The sequence below is a fragment of the Triturus cristatus genome, chromosome 2_2 (assembly GCF_964204655.1).
Source record: "Triturus cristatus chromosome 2_2, aTriCri1.1, whole genome shotgun sequence".
NCBI classification, from domain to species: domain Eukaryota; kingdom Metazoa; phylum Chordata; class Amphibia; order Caudata; family Salamandridae; genus Triturus; species Triturus cristatus.
In genome coordinates, this window is record NC_140582.1 from 847,887,031 (window position 1) to 847,913,012 (window position 25,982).

General features: G+C 47.4%; 1 protein-coding gene across 9 annotated transcripts in view; it reads left to right on the forward strand.

Moving 5' to 3' along the window:
• Positions 1-25,982, forward strand: part of APBB2 (amyloid beta precursor protein binding family B member 2) — a 1,135,523-nt gene that overhangs the window by 325,646 nt on the left and 783,895 nt on the right. For all 9 annotated transcript variants that reach the window (XM_085642196.1, XM_085642193.1, XM_085642198.1 and 6 more), the window contains one exon: positions 5,447-5,557. In XM_085642196.1, coding sequence (XP_085498322.1) covers positions 5,512-5,557 — 46 coding nt within the window. In that variant the 5' untranslated portion in view covers positions 5,447-5,511. The remainder of the gene's footprint in view (positions 1-5,446; positions 5,558-25,982) is intronic.

A 25,982-nucleotide genomic window follows, 5' to 3' on the forward strand; every position in this document is an offset into this window, starting at 1 on the left:
TGAATACACTAGCAATCTTCTTTCCTACAAACTTTGAATGTTTGATCTTATATTTCCATGTTTTATTGTAAAAGTAAATGTGTATGTTTTACGGTGTCTTGTTAGCGTAGCGTTCATTTGGATAATGTTCACATTGGATAAAACACAGTTTTGTGTACTAATTAATGTAATATCACAATTTAATATGGGGCATGTCTTTGGGGAAAGTTCCTTTAAAACCTAATCTTTTCGTGAACATGGACACTTTTTTCTTTCTTGGAAATTATTATTTAAAAGATCAATTCAGGGCGCCTGTCACCGTGGCATCTTCAAGACTCGCAATATAAATCGCACATGTGTCAGACATTCACGGATTACTTTGCCGATAATTTGGGCATGGTGAGTTCAGCAGTCACTATTTGGGAGGCAATGAAGCCCACCATTAGGGGAGCGGATATTGCGTATTGTGCTGCTCCACGGAAAAAAACGCCGGGAGACACTGCTTCGAACCGAGACCCAGTTGCTGGAATTGGAGCGGAGTTGTAGGGGTGTGGACGGCAGGCAGACTTGTCGCCAACTGCTTCTTCTGCAACAAACCTATGCTGTCACGCTGCATGATGAGGCCAGACAGGCTTGGCTGGCCTCCCGCAGTAGAATTTATCAATGGGGGGATAAATCAAGTTCCCTTCTACACCGCTTGTGCCAGCGAGCCCTCTGTCCGGTAAGCATACCCGGTATTCTCCCTAATGACGGTCGAACACTCACAGATCCTACTCAAATTGCTTCTATCTTTGCGGCTTATTATGCAGAGCTTTGTGCCCCCAGTGATGCCCTACAGGAACCCCTGATTCACCAATATCTTGACGACTTACCCCCGAAGGTCATATCAGATGCGGCGCGGGCGGATTTTGATGCCCCGCTAACAATCCAGGAGCTGAGTGCTGCCCTGGTCGATTTGCTCTCTGGTAAAGCACCAGGTCCAAACGGCTTCCTGTGTGAGTTCTTAAAATCGTTCCAATCTCAATTCCTTCCTCATTATTTGGAAAGGATCCATGTAGCCCTAGAGGAGGGGAGACACCCGCCAGACTGGCAACACTCCGAAATCACGGTTTTCCCCAAACCTGGCCGACCTCCAGATCAACACTCTTCGTACCGCCCTATTTCATTGCTGAATGTGGAGGCCAAATTATTGGCTAAAGCCCTGGCCAATCGCATCCTTCCTTACATGTCGGAACTGGTCCACCCTGATCAGGCCGGCTTTATGGCCCATCGGGCGACCCGTTGCAATATTCGACGGGTACACAATGCGGTAGCGGCAATTGATCACCTGGAGGGCCCGGCAGCTCTGTCGCTGGCCGACACAGATCGAGTATTTGACTCGCTGGGTTGGACCTACTTATTTGCTCTTTTACAGCGCTTAAACATAGGCCCACGACACGTCCTATATTAGACTATTATATACTGACCTCTCGGCCTCGGTTAAAGTGGCCGGTGCGACATCAGATCGCTTCTCTATAGGACGTGCACCTGGCAGGGGTGCCCCTCTCCCCGTATTTATGTGCCTTCGCTATGGAACTGCTAGCCTCATGGGTTCTAATCGACGCACAGGTGAGGGGCTTCAAATGGCTGGGGGGATATACAGATCGGATCGCCCTTTCTGCAGACAATACCCTGTTTTTGCTCATGGATCCGCATTGGACGGGGCCTCGAATTCTCCGCGTTATGCAGATTTTTGGTCAGCATTCTGGCTTCTATGTAAACGCTAAGAAATCAATTCTTTGGCCCATCCGTGGTGGCACCTGGACAGCGGAAGTAACACTGGCCACAAACGGACTGAAATATCTCGGGGTTTACATCTCGGACACTCAATCGGTGTCGTGGAATAAGAAAACTGCCCCCATCTGGATGCACACTCAGACGGAGATGGAGGCATGGGCGCGTATGCCCCTTTCCATACTAGGTAGATCAGCAATATTCAAAATGGTGTCTCTCCCTCGCCTTCACCACCAACTTCAGAACCACCCTTTTCAGATAGCAATCTCCTGGTTCTGGCAGTTTAACTCCAGGTTGAGCTGCTTTCTGAGACAGGATCAGGCTGCTAGAGTACCACTTAAAACGTGCTTTCAATCAACCTGTGGTGGAGGTATAGAAACTCCTGATATTCAATCATATCATGCTGCATCCCACCTCTTGGTTTTGAACGGCTGGTGGTATGGGATTAGCATTGACCCGGCCTATTGGGTAGAGAGATGGCTTATGGGGGATGTATTGCCACACAAACTACTATACACGCCGAAAGAGCTGCGGAAGCTTACCACCTGCTACACGTGTGGTTTTCGGTGTGTGGACGGTTTCGCTGTGCAAGATGGGGTGGTGGAGGAGGTTGACAAGGGAGACCTCCCTTTGGCAGAGAGGCCTCATGCCGCAAGTATCCGCACTAGTAGGATTGATACAATGGGACGCCATAGGTATATCCATGCTGGGAAATGTCATACATGGTACCATGATGAGCTCAGACATGAATATGCCATGCCACGTACACAATTTTATAAATACTTGCAATTGAGACATGCCCTATCCCCATATATTACACACCTAGAATCCCTCCCGGAATTTAATCCTATTGAGGCAAAGGTTTTTATGAGGGATTTAGGAGATCATAAAACCACAAAGATATACCAAACATTAGTGACAAACCTTTCCATCACTTTAGATTCACTTCGGGAGAAATGGCAGACAGACTTCGGTCCCCTAGATAGCGATGATTGGACAGAGGCCCTGGAATCCTCGAGATGCACCGCAATTGCATCCCATCTCAGACTTATCCAATTTAAGTATCTACATCATGCCTACTTTACCAGATACCGACTTTGGAGGGCGGGGCTGATACATTCCCCTATGTGCCTGCAATGTGGCAGCGAGGATGGAACACTTCTGCATTGCATACAATTTGGGTTTGTGCCACACTGGGCAGTTTATGGAGAGGGGTCACTCATTGCTTATCTGAAGTACTAGTCTGGGACTTACCTCTCTCTCCTAAGCTTTTTCTTCTGCATATCACAGACAAAATTGGGGGTAATATTTACATAAGGCATTTATTGTTCTTGGGGTTTACTCTAGCAAAAAGGGATATAGCAATGGCGTGGAAAGATCCGGTTCCACCTAAATTGAGGACTTGGATGGCAGGCCTTGACTGGTGCATGGGGCAGGAACAGCCTATTTTTAAAGCACGGGTGCCCACAGAAACACTTTCAAATATGGAAACGATGGGCGAATTTTAGGGGTCTCCTATTGGAACTGCCGCCACCGCAACCTGCAGAAGCTGAAACCATATAGGGATATGTCACGGGACAATAATGTAGTTACACCAGATATGACATATAGGGAGGGTCTTGATGGGCATGACCAGTGTTTTGCTATGCGGTATACGACACAGATGTTACGCATGTTAGGGACTGTCGTTTACAGACCTGAATGGTTTATTTTCTTGCTCTATAAATACTATATTGTAGCTACCTGCATGGAAACCGATATACTGATTAATGTACACTTTCATTTCTTTGTAATATATGTGATTACTTTATCTGATGACTCAATAAAAAAGAGTTTTAGAGAAAAAAAAGATCAATTCAGATTATAAAACAGTTATTTGTAGGTGTGATAGCCATCTAGCCCTCACCATCCTGTTATGGTTTGATGAGGGGAGAAGACCCATCAGAACTCGGGCAGACTCATGCTTCCATCACTACTGTATGTTATCTTGGTCTTTATTGACCGTTCTTGATTGAATAGTATGTCTAAGTGGAATTGGAAGATTCTCCAATTGTACCATAGGAGGGGCAGATTGCTTTCCTCTGTATTGTGAAGTCTAGTCTCATTATGGTAGAGTTTATGGCAGCTGTAAATTTACTTCATCGAATTACAAAGGTGAATCCAGGCATTTTGTGACAGTTGACTGTCTTTGAGGTCTCTCTACTTGGGGGATGATCTGTATTTATATCAACAATACTGATTGGTGGTGTTTGTTCACTTGTTACAGGTGAATTTTATAGCTTCTATGTAGGAATATTTCTTGCAAAAGCTGTGATGTATAAACTAACTTGTTTGTTTTTAGGTCGACCATACTGAACCTTGCACGCTCTGTCTGTTGTAAGACATATTGTAGGCTTACAAAGAACATATAGGGACTTAGAGCCCGCACATTGCTTACCATTGGTTGGCTTTCCTGTCACTTTCGTTTGTCTACTTCTTATTTGTGTCCTAGCTTGTCAATCTTCTGGTTTGTGTCACCCACGGCGCATAGCTCCTTTACCATTTCTTTTGATTGCCTGGCTTCCATGCTTCCACTTTTTCCTTTTCAAGCACTCCTTTTTAGGTCTCGCCTGACCCAGCGCATGCGCTGGTCTGGCGAGACTTATTGAGAGGGCTCTAAAAAGTGCTACCAGGCCAGCCTAGAGCTACAGTGCATGTGCGCGGGCGCGCGCCGCGCTTTACCGCGATTACTTTCACTTTCACGGCCGCTTTGCATAGCCAATAGGTCTTGCTTTTGGGACCTTATAAGTATTTAGTTATGCAACTGTTGCATGGCTAAACACTTATAAGGTCCCAAAGGCGAGACCTATTGGCTATGCCAATGCTCGTTTCCTTTTGGGTTAAGTACTCTGTGGGAGTGCACGTGTTTTCTAGCTGTCTCCCTCATATATGTTTCTCCCTCTGCATTCCGTGTTGCTCTCTGTCACTCGTGCAGCACTACCACCCCCTTCATTGTTCCACTTTCTCTAGTGTACTTCCCCCTGTTGCTTTCTTGCCTGCGCTTTTCCTTGCCTGCTACACATTGCTCTCTCACTCGTTGCTTCAGCAACCCATCCCACCTTCTGTATAGCTTTCCTCCACGAGAGCCCTCCTCTCTTGCCCACCCTGCCCTCTGTGTTGCTTCCACGGCCGGCCCCCTCCTTCTTACCCATTGCTTCTCCTCCCCACACTCCATGTTGCTTACATTTGCCCCACTTTGCTTACCCCATCCGTGCCGTCCGGGTTTGCTTCGCGAACCCCATCCTCTGTGTTACCCTACTTAAAAAAATGTTTTAGCCACCCTCAGTAGGTGAAAGAGGCTTTGATGTCCTTTTAACAAACCACTGAAGCCTTATTGATTCTTAAATTTGTGGCTGCTACCTATTTCATCAGTAGCAGCCTGGGAGATATTTTATTTTTCTATAAATGGGTATACAAATGCAGTACCCATCTGACTCCAAGATGGATGAAAAATCACTACTCATGTTTGCGGACTGTAAGTAAATGCTCCTTAAACTGCACGGTACCTTTATCAGAGCAGTGGGAATTTCAATCTGCACCCAGTGAGCACATGAATTATGCATCCCCACAGTAATCCTAACCCTCGCTAAAGTTGTATTTCAATGAAATTAAGAACTTGCAGACTTTGTTGTAAGTTTTCCGTTTTTGTTTTCAGCCCAGCCTTTCCGTCGTGATCTTTGACAACCAGTTTCAACGTAGGTGATGCGTTAAGGAGGCACCATGGGCAGACGGTACCCCGGCTCCTACTATCGTCCCAGCAGCTCATGTACGTATTTAGAAGCTTCATTCATTTCCAAAGTTGTACAACATTTTAGCACCATTTCGGTTTCATCTGTTCTTGCTAAATGTGTACTGAAAGAGAATCAACTCCACGAGGGTGAGTTTTAAACGTACATTCTATATTGCACTGTTGTTCATGATTAAAATTTATTTTACGTCAAGCCAAGCACATTTACACTTTTGCTTTTCTTCATTTGTGTTATCCTTGATCATGGGCTCACACTTCCTCACTACGCGCTGCTTCTTTCACGTCCCTCCCACCGTGATATTTCTGACTGATTTGAATAATCCTAATCTTTCTTTTCTTCCTAAAATCACAGTTCTATAGTGTGTAATCAGAAGATTTTATTATTACATTTTTAACCACTTATCTTTTAGTCCCACCCTCCACCCGCAAAAAAAAAAAAAAACACTTTGGTTTTTCTAAAGAATCTAACTTTTGAAATAAAGAAATATTGAAAATGATGGGAAAACAGTTATTTGTGATACCATTTTTATCTGTAACTTTTTGTTACAATGGCTGATTTACAAAATCAATGTACCATTATGTCCGATAGACCCTTCTGTTTTCAGGGATATATAGGGTCTGTAGGTTCTCCAAGAACCTGAGGTACCCAGAGCCAAAAATTGAGCTGCACTGTAGAATGGTTTTGGAGTAGACCAATTCCTATGATGAAAAATGTAGAGTGAAAAACGAGTATCTAAGAAACCTGTGTATTTCTGAAATGGGCACCAGATATGGAGTTTAGGAGCAGTGGTTACTTGTACGTCACTGAATTTGTGGGCACCCATATTATGTGATTGAGAGGGCATTTATTCAAAGGTTTTATTTTTCACACACTGGTCTACATTTGAAAGGCACAAATGCAGAGAAATCCAATTGGTAATAACAAATGTTCTACTATTATATGTTCCCACATGTCTTCCAATAAAAATGGTACTTCTCTTTTGTGGGGAGGCCTAGTGCCTGCGACAGGAAATGGCCCAAAATACAACATGGGCGCATCACATTGATACACTGAAAACTGTGGATTTTGGTGCCCAGTTCAGTCAGAACCTAGGGAAACCTAGCAAAGCTGTACATTTTTTAAAACTAGACACCTAGCGGAATCCAGGGTTTTGATTTTTTTGATTACCCAGAATCCCTTGCAAACCTTAAACTTTGACTAAAAACACAAATGTTTCTCACATTCTGCGATAGAAAGTTGTAGAATCTGCTAGATGGCGCACAGGTCCTACCATTCCCTTAAGTCTTCTGTTAAAAATTGTACCTCAGTTGTGTGGGTAGGCCTTGTGCCTGCGAAAGAAAATGGCACAAAACCCAGATCTGTGACTGGGAGCGAGTGTCTGAAAAGTTTCAGCGCTCCGTCCATCATCTCCTTGTGTTTGCTTTGTTCGCCCTAAGTTGGCAGGGTATGCCCAGATGTGGGTCACTTGCTCAATTTGCCACTGACTTCAAGCTAGCCTGGCTGATGAGGGATGTTAGTCCGAAACCGTACCCAGGATGCTTGTTTCTGGACATGGCTTGGCAGTTCGGGCTGGACTGTTCCCATGAGGCACATGGTCAAGACTGATTTGCAAATAGCTGTGTCTGAACTGGGGTGGTGAAGTGAGCTGAAGAACGATGATGGATTCAACCCAGATCTGTGACTGGGGGCGAGTGTCTGAAAAGTTTCAGCGGTCCGTCCATCATCTCCTTGTGTTTGCACAAAACGCATGGACACAACACATTTTTCCAATGAAAACTAACTTTTTTGCAATGTGGGTAGCTGTGAATTTTGGGGCCTAGCTCAGCCGGCACCTAGGGAAACCTAGCAAACCTGTTCATTTTTTAAAACTAGGCACCCAGAGGTATCCTGGGTCGGGTACATTCTGTGGCTCTTACCACATTTTCTTACCCAGAATCTCTTGCAAACCTCATAATTTGACTAAAAACACACATTTTCCTCACATTTCTGTGATGGAAAGTTCTGGAATCTGTGAAATGGCACAAACCTCCTAAAACCGAGCATTCCCCAAGTCTCCCGATAAAAATGGTATCTCACTTGTGTGGGTAGGCCAAGTGCCTGGGACAAGAAACATCCCAAAACGCAACGTGGACACATCACATTTTTCCACAGAAAACTTTTGCAAAATGGGTAGCTGTGTATTTTGGCCCCTAGGTCAGCTGGCACCTAGGGAAATCTAGCAAACGTGCACATTTTTAAAAAGTAGACACCTGGGAAAATCCAGGATGGGGTGGCTTGCGTGGCTCTCACTAGTTGTTCTTACCCAGAATCCCTTGTAAACCTCAAACTTTGACTAAAAACACACATTTTCCTCACATTTCTGTGATAGGAAGTTTGTGGCTCTTGTAGAATCCAGAACTTTCTATCACCCATCATTCTCCAAAATGTCCTGATAAAAATAGTACCTCACTTGTGTGAGTAGGCCTAGTGTCCGCGACAGGAAAGGGCCCCAAACGCAACATACTCATCACATTTTTGTACTGAAAACTGACCTTTTCTTTTCAACGTGGGTGGCTATAGATTTTGGGCCCTAACTTAGCCGGCACCTAGGGAAACCTAGCAAACCTGAACATTTTTGAAAACTAGACACCTAGACGAATCCAGCGTGGGTTAACTTGTGTGGCTCCCACCAGTTCTTTTTACCCAGACTCCCTTGTAAACCTCAAACTTTGACTAGACCTATTTCTGTGATGAAAAATTCTGGAATCTGTGGAGAGCCACAAACTTCTTTCCACCTAGCGTTCCCTCAAGTTACCTGATAAAAATGGTACCTCAGTTGTGTAGGTAGGCCTAGTACCTGCAACATGAATCTGCCCAAAACTCAACATGGACACTTCACATTTTTCCACAGAGTACTAACCCCCTTCTTTATTTTGCAATGTCGGATGCTGTGGATTTTGAGCTATAGCTGAGGTGGCACCTAGGTAAACCTACCAAGCATATACATTTTTGAAAACTAGACACCTAGTGGAATCTGGGATGGGTGAGATGCGTGGCTCTCACTAGATTTGCTCACCCAGAATCCCTTGCAAATCTCAAACTTTAACTAAAAACACACTTTTTCCATAAATTTCTGTGAGGAAAGCTCCTGCAATCTCTGGGGAGCAACACATTTCCTACCACCCTGCATTTTCCCTAGTCTCCCAATAAAAATGCTACCAAATGGGTATATGGGTAGATCTTGGTGCTGCAATAGGAAGGGCCCAAAATGTGCCTCATCACTTTTTTCCCCTGAAAACTGTCCCTCCTTTGAAATGTGGGTAGCTGTGGATTTTGGGCCCAAGCTCAGCCGGCACCTAGGGAAACTAAGCAAATATGCACATTTTTGAAAACTAGATAATCCGAGTAGTCCAGGGGTGTGTGACTTGTGTGGCTCTCACCAGGTAAGTTTGCCCACAAGCCTTGCCCACAAGCCTTTGCTAATCTCACACTGCGATTGAATCCACAGAAATCGACAAAAATCCTACCACCCAGCCATACCCCACCTGTGCCAATAAAAGCGCTGCGCCACATGTGTGGCGGGGCCCAGTCCCGTCGAGGACTACCATTGGCTTTGGTTTGATATGCTCCTGTTGCTAGCACTAGTCCCAGCCACATATGTGGCACAACATTTTTATTGGCACAAGTAGGGTAATATTGGGTGGTAGGAAATGTGTGGAGTCCTGTGGATCCCGGACGTTTTCATCACAGAAATGTAAGGAAAATGTGTGATTTGTGGCAAAGTTTGAGGTTTGCAGGGTATTGTGGGTTAGAAAACCTGATGGGATCCACGAAAGGCACACCACCCTTGAATCCCCTGGTTGTCTAGTGTACAAAAACGGCTATGCTTTGTGGGTTTGCATGGGTGGCGCCACAGCACAACCCCAAACACTGCAGCTTCCCCTGTTACTTATCTCTCAATGGATTCTTTAGGGCCTTTTGTGTCATGGTCTCTTGGCCCACCCACAGATGTGGGTACCCTTCTTATCAGGAGACATTTGGGCACTCAGGGTGGTAGGAAATCTGTGGCTCCCGCAGATTCAATAACTTTCAGTCACAAAAATGTGAGGAAAATGTATGTTGTTTACCAAAATGTGATGTTTGCAAGGGCTTCTGGGTGACATTTCCTAGTGAGAGCCATGCAAGTCAGGCACCCTTGTTGTCTTGTTGTATAAAATGTATGGATTTGATTGGTTTCTCTGCGTTGCGGCACAGACAAGCCCCAAAATTCACAGCTCTCCACATTGCGAAAACGGAGTGTTTTTAGTAGAATACTGTAATGTGTCCATGTTGTGTTTTTAGCACTTTTTGATCGTGGGCACTAGAGCCACCTACAAAAATTGGGTTACCATTTGAGGGGGAGACATGTGGAAATGCTGGATGTTTGAGCAACTTGTGGATCGCAACAGATTTCTGAAATATCCATCACTAAATGCAAATAAAAGAGTGATCTTGGCCATTTACGCAAACTTAAATTTTTTGCAGGGCATTGTGAGAAAATGTGTGGAATCAATGAAAGTTATACTACCCTGCGCACCTGCAGGTGAAAATGAGGGGTTGAAGATTCCCTAAGTTTCCTAAAGAGCATGTCCTCCTAATCTACAAAGAACGTTAGTTTTTGACACACAAAGGGTAATCAGTGAGAATGTGGCATATGTCCCATCCACTGTTTTGTTCTGCTGTGACTGTAATGCCCTTTCATGCGGCAAACTGAACATCCTCCTAGTTCTGACGGAGGATGAACATGGCAAGCACAACACATATGTTACCCATACGTGTAGCGTTGGGTGCTGAGTTTTCTGTAAAGTATTGTGTGTTTGTAAAGCGCAATATCACCTGGGAGGGTATCCTGTCGCTGATGTACGAGCAGTCAGGGCCGACCCCTGGATTCACCTACTCGAAGAGTTAAGTGTTCAGCTTTGGATATGTGGGGGCAGGTCATTCCACCCTTTCGGAGCAAGTTAGGATAAATCAATTCTCCCTGATCTGGTGCTGCGTATGCATGGAATGTGTATGAGTCCGGCTGAGCAAAGGTGTCTGGTAGGTTTCTAAAATATGAGGCGGTTTTTAGGTTTGCTGGGCTAGTGCTGTGTAAGGCTTTGAATGTGTGTATCTGAAAGAAACACGTAGTGATAGATTCTTTACCTTAGAATTACCCCCAGGCATCAGGCTGGATCCGGAAAGTTTTCAACAGCAGTACCCCTGCACGTCGGTAGGTGGCGTTGTGCGGTTCCGCGTCAGTCGTCGGCGTCATGATCGCCGGGATGACGTCGCGGGCAGTACTTAGACGCTGCCCACGCGCACGGACGTCAGTTCTTTCTTTTGCCGCGCCAGCAAGCGCAAATCCGGGAAGAGCTAGTACCCCAAATCATTTTTTGAATGAGCTTTTTGAGGCTTTTTGTCTCTTATTTTTTTTGAGTCTGTCGACTCCTGGTGCCGTAAGGATGCCCGGGTTTAAGAACTGTGGAGACTGTCACCGCATGATGTCAGTGACGGACCCACACAGAGTGTGTCTCTACTGCCTGGGGCGCGACCACGACTCCAAATCGTGCCCCGACTACCGGGCCATGGCGCCGAAAACTTTGCAGGAGCGGTCCCGAAAGTTGCTGGAAGTCCGGCAGTCGGCTCCGCGCCGTTCAAGGTCCTGGTCCCATGGGAGGTCGAGGGACGGGTCGCGGAGTCGTCACCTTCATTCTTCTGGATCTGAGTCTTCGCACTTGGGTCAGGTAAGTTGAAGCATTCCAAAAAGAAGTCGAAGAAGCGTCGTCACTCTTCGACTTCCCATCACGCAACGCGGCTGAGGGTGCGGGCGGTGCCAACCCCGCGGCTCCGGCGTAGCCTTTGATGCCGCTGCCGGCCTACCCGCCCTTCCTGGGTCCAGCGGCGACGTCTGCTCAGGTGCAAGAGTTTCTTGCTGCCATGGCCCGACTCTTTGGGCCGTCTTTCCCTGCTGGTGCGCCTCTGGGCCCCGCGGGCCCGACTGGGGGTCCTGTTGTTCCATCGCCGTGGGCCCCGGCATCGCCGACGGCTCCGGCGCCGCAGGCCCCCATGGGATCCAGGATCGGAACCCAGTCGACGACGGTTGACCTTGTTACGCCTCCACCGACGTCGACCCCACCGGCACCTCTTCCGACGTCGCCCGCTCCTCGGGACGATGTCGTCCCTGGTTTCAGCCATGAACCGGACACTGAGCCGATCGGCGTCGATCTACGCCGATTCCGGTGCCAATGGGATTTGTTCCCTATGTCCGTCCTCTGTATTTTCAGCCTGTTCCACAGACTTCGGAGGATGTGGAGGACTGGGAGGGGTCTGAGGACCCTCTTGCACAGGATTGTGCTTATGATCCGGACTGGGCAGAGGATTTTGGGGAATTCATTGGTCTTGACACATCGCCGGACCCTGGCATGCTGTCTCCTCCTACCGTGGCTACGGAGGAGGGAGCAGGTTACGCAGTGGTGTTGCGTAGGGCGGCCGATGCCCTCCACCTCGAACTCCCTACAGTGGCCGTCAGGACGAACATCCTGACAGAAGTGCTCCAACCGGCGGCAACCTCTTCGGAGCCCTTGCTGCCCTTTAATGATGCACTTTCTGACGTTCTTTTGGGCACCTGGTCCAGGCCCAACAGAGGGGCTCCTGTGGACAGGAATGTGGCCCAACGCCATCGCACGGCTCCGGGAAACCCCCTCTTCCTCTCTCAACACCCTACTCCTGAGAGCTTAGTTGTCCAGGCCTCTGCATCCCAAAGCGCGTTCCCTTCCGTACCTCCGGATAGGGAATCCAGAAAGATGGAGCAGCTTGGCAAGAAGCTGTTTTCATCTGCCAGCTTAGGGCTGCGGTCGGTGAACACCACATGCCTCTTGGGCCGTTATTCCCACTCTCTGTGGGACACAGTTGCGCAGGTGCTGCCTAGCTGTCCGGAGGAGGTCCACCATTCGTTGTGGGCTTGACACTGCCGACTCACTGGGCAGGGTGATTTCTATGACGGTGGCTGAGAACAACTGCTTTTTCTGGGGACGTCCAGAATACCCTGATGGACATGCCCTTTGATGGCATTCGCCTTTTGGCAATAAGGCAGATAGTGCTCTGGAGCGCTTTAAGGACTCACGGGCTACGGCCAAGTCCTCCGCCTTCTGCCTTTCGCTCCTTTCGTGGCCACGGAAAGGGTGCCCCACTACGTTCGCAGAGCCACAGCAACAACCTCAGCGCGGTCACAGACGTGGGAACCGTCGTGGCGGTTCAGGGGGCCACAGGGCAGGTCAGTCCACCTCCACTCCTGTGGCATCCATTGCTAAGCCTTCCTAGTCCATCCTTTCAGGTCCATCAAACGCCAGTGGGCAGACGGATTCGCCATCATCCCCCCACTGGCGCACCATCACATCGGACCAGTGGGTGCTGCAAATTGTCCGAAGGAGCTACTCCCTCCCCTTCGAGACTACCCCTCCAGCCATGCCACCTCAGTACCACCGCATGTCGGGGGAGCACTTGGGCACTTCTCCAGCAGGAAGGTATGGCCCTCTTGGCCAAGGGGGCCGTCGAGCGCGTTCCGACGTCCGAAGTAGGTCGTGGCTGTTATTCCTACTACTTCGTGGTTCCAAAGAAGGACAAAGGACTGCGTCCTATTTTAGACCTTCAGAACGTCAACAGCTTCCTCTGGAAGGAGAAGTTCAAAGTGCTCACATTGGCTCAGGTCTTGTCTGCCCTCGACCCGCAAGACTGGATGGTAGCGTTGGACTTGCAGGACGCCTACTTTCATATTCCCGTCCTGCCGGCCCACCAGCATTACCTGCGGTTCACGGTTGGCCACGAGCACTTTCAATTCACCGTGCTCCCTTTTGGCCTTACCAGCGCCACTCGGGTGTTCACGAAAGTGATGGCGGTGGTCGCAGCTCATCTGCGCAGATCAGGGGTTTCAGTCTTCCCCTATCTCGATGACTGGCTGTTTAAGGCAGGCTCGCCCCAGGCAGTCGTCTCCCACCTCCAGACTACGGCCGACCTCCTGCATTTGCGGGGGATCTCCATCAACGTGCCGAAGTCGCACCTGGTACCCTCTCAGAAGCTCCTTTTCATCGGAGCGCTTTTGGACATGGTGCAGTTTTGGGTTTATCCTCCCGAACAGCGAGTCCGGGACATTCGGGCTATGATTCCAATCTTTCAGCCCTTGTCCTGGGTTTCTGTCAGGATGACCCTGAGGCTGCTGGGCCTCATGGCCTCCTGCAGTTCAACCATGCCAGATGGCATATGCGGGCTCTGCAGTGGGACCTGAAGTTCCAGTGGGCACAGCATCGGGGGGATCTGTCTGGACACGTCCAGATCTCGGAGGGCACTGCACAGCAGTTGCAGTATTGGCTCATGAACCAACATTGGGTCAGCGGCAGATCCCTCTCCCTTCCCCAACCGGAGCACACAGTGGTGACGGATGCGTCCCTCCTGGGATGGGGTGGCCACATGGGAGATGCGGAGATCAGAGGCCTCTGGTCTCCGGCGGAGTCCAAGCTCCATATCAACCTTCTGGAGCTTCGGGCGATCCGTCTTGCACTGAAGGCATTCCTTCCCTCTGTCAAGGGGAGCGTAGTGCAGGTGTTCACAGACAACACCACCGCCATGTGGTATTGCCACAAGCAGGGCGGGTTGGGGTCGTGAACCCTATGTCAGGAGGCTCTGCGCCTCTGGACATGGCCGAAACATCAGGGCATTTCCCTGGTGGTTCAACACCTGGCAGGTTCACTGAACGCCAGGGCAGACGAGCTCAGCCGTAGGTGCATGATGGATCACAAATGGTGTCTTCACTCGGAGGTGGCGCAAGGTCTCTTTCAACAGTGGGGAGAGCCTTGGTTAGATCTATTTGCCACCGAAGAGAACGCGCAATGTCCGCAGTTCTGCGCGTTGTAATTTCCAAGGCGGCACTCGCTCGGAGACGCTTTTCGGCGCGAGTGGAGTTGCGGTCTATTGTACCCCTTTCCGCCCATACTACTTCTGCCCAGAGTGCTGAAGAAGATCAGGCGCGACCGGGCCCAAGTCATTCTGGTGGCGCCGGACTGGGCTCAAAGAGTTTGGTATCCCGAGCTACTAAGTATGAGCGTGGATCCCCCGATTTGTCTTCCTCTTCGGGAGATCTTCTATCGCAGCAACAGGGGGCGGTCCTGCACCCGAACCTGTCCAGTCTCCACCTCCTTGCGTGGAGATTGAGCGGCGGCAGTTTTTTCCCTTTGACTTGCCTCCTGAAGTCTGTGATGTCATTCTGGCAGCCAGGCGTCCCTCCACTAAAGTGGTATATGCCTGCAGGTGGAACAAATTTGTGGCATGGTGCACAGCAAAGGCAGTGGATCCCCTTTCTTCCCCTCTTTTCGAGGTCCTTTTGTTCCTTCTTTGTTTGGCGAGGCAGGGCTCTGCTCTGGGCACTATTAAAGGCTATCTTTCTGCCATTTCGGCCTTTATCAGACTACCTGATACAGCCCTCTTTTCAAGTCCCCTGTTGTAAATAGATTTCTCAAAGGCATTACACACCGTTTCCCTCCTATTCCGTTTGTGATGCTACAGTGGGACTTGAATCTAGTTTTAACTTATCTGATGTGCGCTCCTTTCGAGCCTCTTCACAACTGTCCTCTTCGTCTTTCGACTCTGAAGACTGCCTTCCTGGTTGCCATCACCTCCGCTAGGCTAGTGAGTGAGCTCCAGGCTCTTTCTTGTAAGCCTCCTTTCCTTTCCATTCATCCGGATAAGGTGGTGCTCAGGCCCCGGCCTTCCTTTTTGCCAAAAGTTGTCACGGCCTTTCATATTGGGCAGACCGTTACCTTGCCCACTTTCTTCCCGCCTCCACATCCTTCCAGAGAGGAAGAAAGGCTCCACCGTCTGGACCCAAAACGTGCGCTTTCGTTTTACCTCCACCGCACACAACAGTTCCGGGTGGACGACCAACTCTTTGTTGGCTATGTTGGCACCAAGAATGGTCGGGGTGTGCACAAAAGGACTATCTCCCGCTGGGTTGTCTTGTGCATCAAAGCCTGTTACTCTTTGGCTACAAAAGAGCCTCCGGTGGGGCTGCGTGCTCATTCCACTCGAGCAACTGCAGCCACTACTGCATTGGGACGGGGTGTCCCCCTGCAAGACACTGCCAGGCAGCTACGTGGGCCTCGCTGCACATGTTTACAAAACATTATTGCCTGGACAGCCAAGTCCGGAGAGACAGCTTTTTTAGCTGTTCTGTTCTCCAGGACTTTCTGGTGTGATCTTGGTTCGCAGACCCACCACCGGGGTTGGTATTGCTGGGGTATCTATTCTAAGGTAAGGAATCTATCAATACGTGTTTCTTTCAGATGAACAAGTTACTTACCTTCAGTAACGATGTATCTGTAAGAAACATTAGTAGTGATAGATTCCTTACCGCCCCACCCATCCTCCCCGTTCTGCGAACTGATTTCTAGGGTTAAGGTCATCCCTTTCAGGGCCCTATTTTCAAGGCACCAGTGGTCAGTATCTTGCATGGCTCTGCGTTTCTGGCGCGGAAAGTCGTGTACAGAACTGACGTCCGCGCGCGTGGGCGCCATCTAAGTACTGTCCGCGACGTCATCCCGGCGATCACGACGCTGACGACGGATGCGGAGCTGCATGACGCCACCTACCGACGCGCAGGGGTACTGCTGACAAAAACTTTCAGGATCCAGTCTGACGTCTGGGGGTAATTCTAAGGTAAGGAATCTATCACTAATAATGTTTCTTACAGATACATCATTACCGAAGGTAAGTAACTTGTTCGTCAGGATTTTGAAGAAAGCTGTGAATGAGGAGCCAGTGAAGCTGTTTGAGGTGCTGGGTGTGTGCGCCGTGGGAGGTTGAGGGGCAGCCTGGTTACTGCATTCTGTATCGTTTGGAGTCATCTGCTTAGTTGAGTGAGGGAAAATTTCAGTATTGGGGTGAATGTGATGCCAATAGAGTTGAGTCTGTTGTGTGCAGGTTGTTGGAACGCGACACAGTGCTCTGGAAACTTTTGAGCTTTTCATGAAAAAAGCCCCTGCGGAATCCTTTACGGCTATAATAAACTGTACTGCGTGCCACAGTGGTAGTTTTGAACAGCTCACTGAACAGCTTTAATCCCGTATAGTAGCTGTCCTCTTAAAGGTTATAACCTTTATGAAGGAGTGGCTGGACAAGCTCCCATACAATGTTTCCCATGACTCCTAGCGTGTGAAGGCAACCTACATGGTTTAGAGTGGAGTCCTTCCCTTTATACAACTCATTCTGTATACATAGACAGTAGATTGCTTACACAGCATGTACAACTTGAAGCCATAGCGAGCTCTTTTGCTCGGAATATACTGCCTGAACAGCAGACACCCTTTGTAGAGGATCAAGGACTCATCAATGGCTATATTAATTCCAGGAGTATAAATCTCTGGAAACCTGTCAGACAAATGTTCCACAACAGGTCACATTTTGAACGACCTGTCATGGTGTGGATGGCCCCAGGGCAATGCAGCAGAATTATCATTGAAATGCAGCATACGCTGCTATAGCAAAAACTCACTTCTGCTCATGTACGATGTGAAGATGGGTGTTGCACAAACCGTGCGAGTAGACCAGTAGGACTTCAGTCTTTGTTTGTGCACTAATCCCATTTTGAGAGTAAGACCCAAAAATGTCTTCAACTCCCTAAGTGAAGTGGGATTCCATTGGTGTGCCCTAGAATGAGGGTCTAGAGTGCTGCCATGCTCCACCAGAAATTGTTCGCATTAATATTTGTTTGCTGCACAATTTCCTCAAGGAAGTCAACATCGAAAAAGAGATGGACTGAGGCAATCAACAAAATATTTGCTGTATTAACTTTACATCCAGTGTCACCAGTGATTGGGGGAATTTGTGGCTCACTAAATTGGAGGGCTGCCGAGAAAGCACGGCATCTGTGCTTGCTGTTGCACATGCCTGCTCTCTGGTGTGGTCTATACTTCTAAGGTCGTTCCACTGCACAAGGTGTGCCCGCAAAGGGACATCACGACTGCCCTCAGCATGTCCCTCAGAATCACCAGAAGGGTCTGCTCCATTTTCCTCTCCCTCAGGTGCTGTCTCAGTATCTGATCCTGCCTCAGAACTGTCCTCCATAACTAGAGTTAGGGCCTGGCCAGCAGTCATCCACTGAGACATCTCTGCTTACTGGCTCGTACCTTCCTTCTAAAACACTGTCCTACGTAGAAGGCAGATGTATTGTTGTAAATCAGTCAGTGGGTGTGTGTATCTGTGAAATGTGTGCAACAGTAAATAAAGAACAAATGACTTGCCTTTCTAGATGAAGGCTGCAGGTTCTCCAAAGACACAAAAAAAAGACAAAAAAATGACACAGTATTACTTTACCTTCCCACATTCCCAATACAACAGCCTACCTTTGTCATGGCTTATGCAAAACCTTGTTGGAGTTGTTTCTCGGATATTGCAAGTATAAAAGTAATTTCCTTGAACTAAAGAAGCACACATTCACATAGAAGCCCCTGCAACATTCTGTGCAGGGTGCACCTTTTGAAAACTTGTAGTGCCCAGTTCCTGGGTCACTGGAATTATGCAGTGGGAGAGCACCAACTTATGCCACAGGGTTGAATAAATTAAGCGGCAACAAAAAGCAAATTATGCAACACTTTTTTGGACATAATTACTTCATAATTTTGTCATTTGAAAACATTATAATACAGCCTGAGCGAAGATAAGAGAAAAGTCAACTGAATGATGACCATTCAACCTTTGCGCAGGGTCTTCCACTGCGTGTGAACACACATCTCCTCGTTTCTGGTCACTGTTGATCCATTTGAGCTATATTTTGTTATATAAATCTGCAGAGTATGCAGGGATTATATATTATGTGACATTTCTGTTTTTTTACATAAATGTGTGTTTTCCCCTGGGGGGCGCAATGGTTCCTCCAGGCGAAAACGCACATTTATATTTAAAAAATGCACATTTATATTTAAGAAATGCCACATAATATATAATTTCTGCATAATCTGCAGATTTATATTAACCCCTTGCATGCCCGCCCCTTTCCCCGCCCAGTGCCGCGCCTTCCATTAGCGGGCGGAGTTCATGACGAGCTGGACTCGTCATGGGCACAGCGCCACCGCAGCCCATGACGAGTCCAGCTCGTCATGGGCACTGAAGGGGTTAAAAAGAATAGCTGCAATAGGTCTAAAGTGGCCCACTGCCTACATTTCTTTTCTTTTCTTGTTTAGGAAATGTGTGGTTCTCCATGGGGGCTGCGATCAGCCCCCAGGAAAAACGCATATTTCCCCAAAGAAATTGGGGCGCACAGGGTGTCGGTCAGCCCATATGCCAGGAGGGCTGACCACCTAACAATTTCCTTCTTTGCATTTTTTTTTTTTAATTGTATCTTCACTTCCCCAAGCCCCAATCACAGGTCTCTGGTTGCCTAGTGGTTTTCATGGCTGGGGATCGCAGCGCAACCGCGATCCACAGCCAGCAGCACATTTCAAGAAAGACTCCCTTTTCCAACGATGCCTCCCTGAAACCTAGGGAGGCAAAGTGGTCCCCTAAAATACCTCCGGACTGTGGAGCAGGAACTCACTACTTGTCTCCGCCAATGATCAGTTATGTCAGCATATCTTGCAGCGTGCTGAAGGCTTAGATGGACGGGAGAGGGTAAGGGTGACATGCAAGTGATTGCGCATCTCACTCGCTCTTTAACAGGAAAGGAATACTCCTGTGCAAGTATCCTAGGATCCTTTCTAGCGTTAAAAGGACCCATATAATAACAAACAACAGATAAATTGTATTTATGAAGAACAATCTGCGTGACTTTAAATAGTGTAAAACTAACTACATCCAATACTTGACACTCTAGACCTTTATCAGATTGACAATGAATATAGAACCGGAGGTTTAAATGAAAACCGCGTTGATACCAGAAAACCATGTAATGTGGAAATAGCTGCACTTTTGTAAGATATATTATGGTCCAAGTATGGCTGGTTTGAGATTTAAGAAGGTGAAGAATTTACTGCCTTGCAGTTCCAGGTAGCAGTGGCCAGCAGGATGGCTCAGTGGTTTAAACACTCGCTGCGATAAGTGATGTGATCAGCAGTTTATTCATTTATATTCCCAGAAAAAGGGATTTTTAAGTCAAAGTGTGTTAATGGGGATTATAAAAAAAACACGAACATCCCCACTCTCTTAGATGGTGAAAGCAAAAGAGTCTCTCCACAGGGAAATATATTTTCCCTTTTAAGACAAATAGCACAAAGTTTATATTCAAATACACACTTCTGCCATATATTTCTGGGTTTTCTTTGTGCTGGAAAATCAACACTAGTAAGTGTGGTGGAATACTTCTGGAAATCCACAAATTTTCCCTGGGTTTCCCTGGGGTGTTTGTGATTCACAGAAAAGTCTGAAATGTACTCAAAGTGTAGGAAAAAAACTGTCAACGAAGGTTTCTGACTTTTTTCAAGTAATTTGTAAGCCTGACACGATTTAAGAAAGATGAATACAAATCGCAATCTATGGAAAGTTTGTGTTTATCTGTTGATTGTGGTGCGACCTAAGGAAGTAATCAGTAAACAAGCAGTTTGATTGTAAATTAATTTTGAGTTTTTGTTGATTCGGTAGCTCTTTATAGTTCAAACATTTTTATGGTCCCATTATTCAGTTTCCTGCCAAAAGATTAACTATCCACCTTGCATTTTTGCACGAGATTGGCTGGCTAAACTAATTTGGAAAGGTTGGTATTTAATTGCTCTGCATACCACCATTTCTTCAAAATTCCCCCTTCATACCGCGATACATGTGTATCTATGTGTTTGGCATAAAATTCTGGTGAAATATCACCTTGCACACAGGTTTCTTGTACTTGAAGCTACTTCGCATTTTAGTAACATCTCTCCATACCCTCTGTTACTTAGAGAATCCATCTTCTGTCCCCAGAAGTTGTTCCCACTGTTCCACATAAGCCCAGATATTATCTTCTGCTATGTTTGCCGGAACAGTCCCTAAGTAAAGTATGGCGCAAAGAGCTTTTCAGACAGTGTTACATCTCTAGTCCCAGCACCCTTATTACCAGGGTGAGTTCAGTGTCTCAGCTGAAAATAGTGTAGCCTTTGCATTTCATCTGAGCATTCTCATTTGCATGTTTCAGATGACCAACTCTTTCCCTTGTAGAATAATTCCCAAAGCATTTTACAATCTCCCTCTTTCTATTGGTGGAACAAGTCTCCCTAAAATGCAGGGACAAAGACAGGTGGTCTACAGGACTAAAAGATGATGGGAGGGTTGTCCGCATTTGCCAATGTATCCCAGACCTCTACGTTTTCCGCTTTACTTCTTATACACATGCCACTGCCGTTCTAGACTTTTTAGGGGGACCGACAAAATACCCGGGGTGCCTTTCCATGATTGCGGATTCCATGTGGATCCGTTGCTTTTCTGTTTTCCTTATTGACCATTTGAACACCAATGGACTAATAGGTCTTCTGATGATACCTAACTACATCAGGAAGGCCCGGTCCATCCGCATGTCTTTGCACGCTTATCACTTTTCTAGAAACGCTAACCTTTTTACTATCCTATATAAAAGCAAAAAAAAATTGCAACTCACTAAGGAGGTCTGTGACTATATTGAGGAGTGAGGACAGAGGCCACACTTCTTTATAAGGTCCCGTAACTCCATGGTGACTTGCAACATCCTTTTAACGTACGGCAGAGAGTTTATTATTTCTTAAAATATATGATCTTACAGTTACCCTTAGCTCAATAATCTTAAATCTTTTGTTTGTTGCCCTTTCATATGAAAGTGATATTGTTGCTGATATGTACAATAAATGTGGATTCTATAGTGTGAAAATAAATACAACAATATGAAACTAGCAATTTGTTGAAAAAGCATAATTAAGAGTAGTTTAAAAACCATCGCTGTTAGAAATGTGTGGTAACATACTGGTAGATATATTATTTCCTGTATTTAACTCTAGTACTGCATAAAAGATAAATGAATTGCTATAAATGTCTCCTCAGTGCTACAGGTGGACTGATCTCCAGGAAAATGGTGTGAAGTCACGATAAGTCCATGTCTTTCATGCTGGTACATATGGGTCAAGCTTAGTCACATACGGAAAGCTTACCATATGGCTGTGTGCCATACCCTTTCAAAGGTACTGGTTATCTTGAAATCTTCCAATTGAACAAACTGGTAAGTCACCCTATTAGCATACAGGGGAAAACTAGAAGATTTTAAGAAAGGACAGTACCTCAAAGGGCGGAACCTGCCATGAATGACATGTACCTTACTCCATCCTAGCTAGCCTTTGATAAACTGGATTCTAAGACAATCTCCAGAACTCCTAGGCTAATCCGTCCCTATTATTCAAGATTAATCCCATTTAGTCCATGTCCAGTGACCCTGAACCAGTTTCAAACTTTTGCAAGTGGTGGGCACCAGCACTCATTTTTGGGGACAGGGAATTTTTTTCATCAGATTTTGATCCATAGAGAGATGGGGGAGAAAGAACGACGAAGAGACTATTGAAAGCAATGACAAAGGGAGAAAACAGGATCGAAAAAGAACTTGCAAGACCGACAGTGAAAGTAAGTAAGATGGCGGTGGAAAGCACAGGTTCCTAAGGAAACTTTGGGCCACATTACTTTCTTTTCCGTAAAACTAAGCAAATTAAGGAATGCCAAGAACCCTCAAAATATTTGGACTGGGGCGCAGTGCAACAAAAGAGGTCACTATCGTGGGGGTAAAAGAATATAAAGGTCACAGTATTACCGATTGTCAAAATGCCAAACAAAAGCCAGCAAAAGGCGCGCACACACAGATAAACTGGCAACAGAGACACCCTGTAAGAGGGAACACGCCCGGGCATTGCAGACACACCAGGAACAGCAGGCAAGGGGGATAGGAGGTCATTAATTGATTAATACCTCACCACTTTTTGCCACAAATATACAGGTAACGGTGACTGAGTGCAAGCTATGTTTGTGGTGGTTGCCACGACGACCAAGCGTTTACACGATTTACCGCATCAATCCCACATTGTTGAGCTTTTGTTCGTACTGCCATTTTGTTTTTGCAGCATTCCAAGTCTTGGAATATTCACCTTCCTTTCCACTGAAACACGGCCTCACACCGGCCACTACAATCGCTGCCCTCAATGCCGTTGCTGGTGTCACACATTTAAGAGGTAACGGGAAATGTACATGTGACCACAACCACTTGCCCCGACAGAGCCTAATGCGGCTGGCCAGAGGCTGAGAGCAGGCCCCCGCGGTCCGTCGCCGGCCTAGCTTGGGGACACAGTTTGAAGCGCCATCAGCAAATTGAAGGCGCGTACGCGCAGACAGGGAGGGAGAGAGGGAGCGAGCGAGCAGGAGTTGTGCTAATGCCGCGAGTCGCGCACCTGCACATCTCCTGTCCTCATCTCCTGTCCTCCGTATGCGCACATCTGCTGTCTCTTGTGCTAATGCCGTACGCGTGCACGTGTCCTGTCCCCCTTCTGCCGAAAAACCCACAACAATAGATCTCGCCAAGGCGACAGCGCATGCGCTGCATCGCTAGGCGAGACCTAAAAATGAATGCTCTTTTGGGATCCAGGTGATGTAGTCTCTCCTCCTCTTGCCACTCTACTCTACTCAACTGCACTTTACTCCACTCTACACCACTGCTCTATGCCACTCAACTCTACTCTGCACTCTACTACATTGCACTCTAGGCCAATCTAATCTACTCTGCACCTCTCTAATCTATGCCATTGCTTTCTATGAGGCTGCAACACGCCACTATGTTGCATGTCAGTCTCTGACACTGGATGCTACTCCATGCTACTGCACTCTACATTACTCCACACCACTCTGTGCCACAAATGTTAAGCCACGCTGGTGTACAAAATGGCAAAAACACATTAGCAAAGCCAATAGTTCTTGCATAGGCAAGACCTATTGGCTTTGCCAGTGCTTGTTCGGCTACTGCTCACAGTGTGCTAGGGACATGACCCCTTCCAAGCCTACTGGGATTAAGCCTTATGGGGAATTTCACTGACAAATGTCTGTGTCTGATCCCCACTTGGTGTGTCTCTGGTGCCTAGTGTCGAGTCTCCAAGTCAAGGCCTGCGGCAAGTGCAAGTTGATGCACCACAAGGCGATTCGAGAGTGGGTGATGAAAGTCCTGGTGGTGTGCCAGAAGAAGGCTCTTGGCTGTTCTTGGTCCTTTTCTCCGGGCCACTCACATGGCCATTCTCTGGAGTCGTTTGTGTGGACGGTCGTTTTCTTACTCAAAGATTTCTTCCTCCAAGTCGGTTGTGTCAAAGAAGCACAGAAAAAGAAGTCGAAGCGTTCTTCAACTTTGCCCTCCAAGCACCGTGCTTCTTGGTCCTGCTCCCTCACTCCACCTTGCTCTGCCCTATCCAGAGTTCCCCGGAGTCAGAGCGACGCGTGTACAGTTGAAGGAATTTTACAACGCCATGCATGCCATCTTTAGTCCCAAACTCCATCTGGAATGCCTTTAGGCCCCATAGAGCGGAGAAGTTCCCCCGCTGGGATACTGTCTGGACGTTCGCCAATGATACCAGCCAGGGCTCTGGGTCCACACCTGTGACTGGTCCGATGCCAACACATAAGCCTCCACTCTTCTCGGCACCGCTCATCATCTAGCTGGTTGTCATTCTCAACACCGATCTGACACTACCTTTGTGCCGCTCGACGCCGCTGCCAGTGCTGTCCAGGTCATCCTATCCCTTGGACTTTCCCACTGATCCATCCCTTCTTTAAGGAGGTGATGGAGAAGTAGGTGTGTGGTCCATTTGAGGACCACAATGATGACAGCTGGCATGAGGAGCTGAGTTATGACAGTGGCCTGGATACCTCCCAAGATACTAGTATGGTTTCCCCTCCAGGCCAGGTTTCAGAGGAAAGGGCAGGACAGCAGAGGTCCTTGAACTCCAACTGCTAGTCGTCGAGGTCAAGACTAATGTCTTGACTGAGGTGTTTCCACCTGGGGTGGGTTGATCTGAGAAGGTGATATTCTTTTTACATCGAACAAATGATCACACTAGCCACCTGTCACACAGAGGTGGCAGGATAAAGGTATTGGGCTAGGACCAGTGTCTGCTAGCTAGATAGAAAATGCAAACACAAGGAGATGATGGATGGAGCGCGAAACCTTTTCAGACACTCACCCCCAGTCACAGATCTGGGTTGAATCCATCATCATTCTTTAGCTCACTTCGCCACCCCAGTTCAGACCCAGCCATATGCAAATCAGTCTTGATCTGTTCTTCTTGGGAACAGTCCAGCCCGAACTGCCAAGCCAGGTCTTCCCTTGACCAAAAACAAGCATCCTGGGACCGGTTTAAGGTTAACACTCCTCATCAGCCAGACTAGCTTGAATTTAGTGGCAAAGTGAGCAAGGGACCCACGTCTGGGCATACCCTGCCAACTTAGGGCAGTCAAACCAAACATAAGGCGATGATGGACGGAGTGCTGAAACTTTTCAGACACTCACTCCCTTTTGTAGGTCTCGCCTAGCGTTGCAGCGCTAGCGTTGCTCGCTCGGTGAGACATTTCGTGAGAGAGTAGATTTGAGAAGGCGACTTGAAGCCCCGCCCCTCATTTTCATTGGCTGGCGTCACTGTTTATGCTAAACGGTGGCCTGCCATTGGAAATTAGGTTTTTTTGGTGACGCCCTTTCGCCTTTTCATCTGGCCGATCCGGACAGGGTTGTCTGCTTTGCCGCTGTAGCAAAGCAATTTCTTATTTTTATGGGGGCCATCTATTTTCACTCAGCCCGTGTTTATTTTTGCATCGCGCTTTCACTTAAGGTGAAAGCGCGATGCAAATATAAACACGCAGCTGAGTGAAAACTGGTTCCCACTGCAGGCAGGCACAAAGCGCAAGGCGTGCTTTCACATTCTTTTTTATTTTTATCATCCGCGCAATGGCGTGCTGGCCCCGCCCCACCCTCTGGAACGGCTGGTCCCTCCCTCTCCCTGGCGGCTCAGGCTGAGTGAGGGTGGCTCCACCTTGTGCGAGCAGCGCTAGCACTGATTTAACCCACCCTTTGTCTTAAAACCGTGTCACGAGATTGCCACAAAAATGCTTTGTTTTTTTCCTGGTCTCTCACTATCCGTTCCAGCAAATGTATCACATTTCAGTTTTCAGAGAGGACTGACTGAATATAGCGGGAGATACATTTTCATGTTTTCTAGTTTAGATCTACAAATTAGGCCCTAGCAGAAAGCAATTTAGTTTACACAGATGATACTGTGAGCAAAAGTTACATTTAAACCATTCAGTGTATCATTGTCTGTGTTTTCGGTGCGTGAAATTAATTAAATTGTTCGGTCCATCGGTCAATTTAAATTTGCAGTCTATTTTTGAAGAATTTCCCAGCTTGGAGTTTTTAAAATATGGTCACCCTAGTTCAGGCTTACCCTACACTAG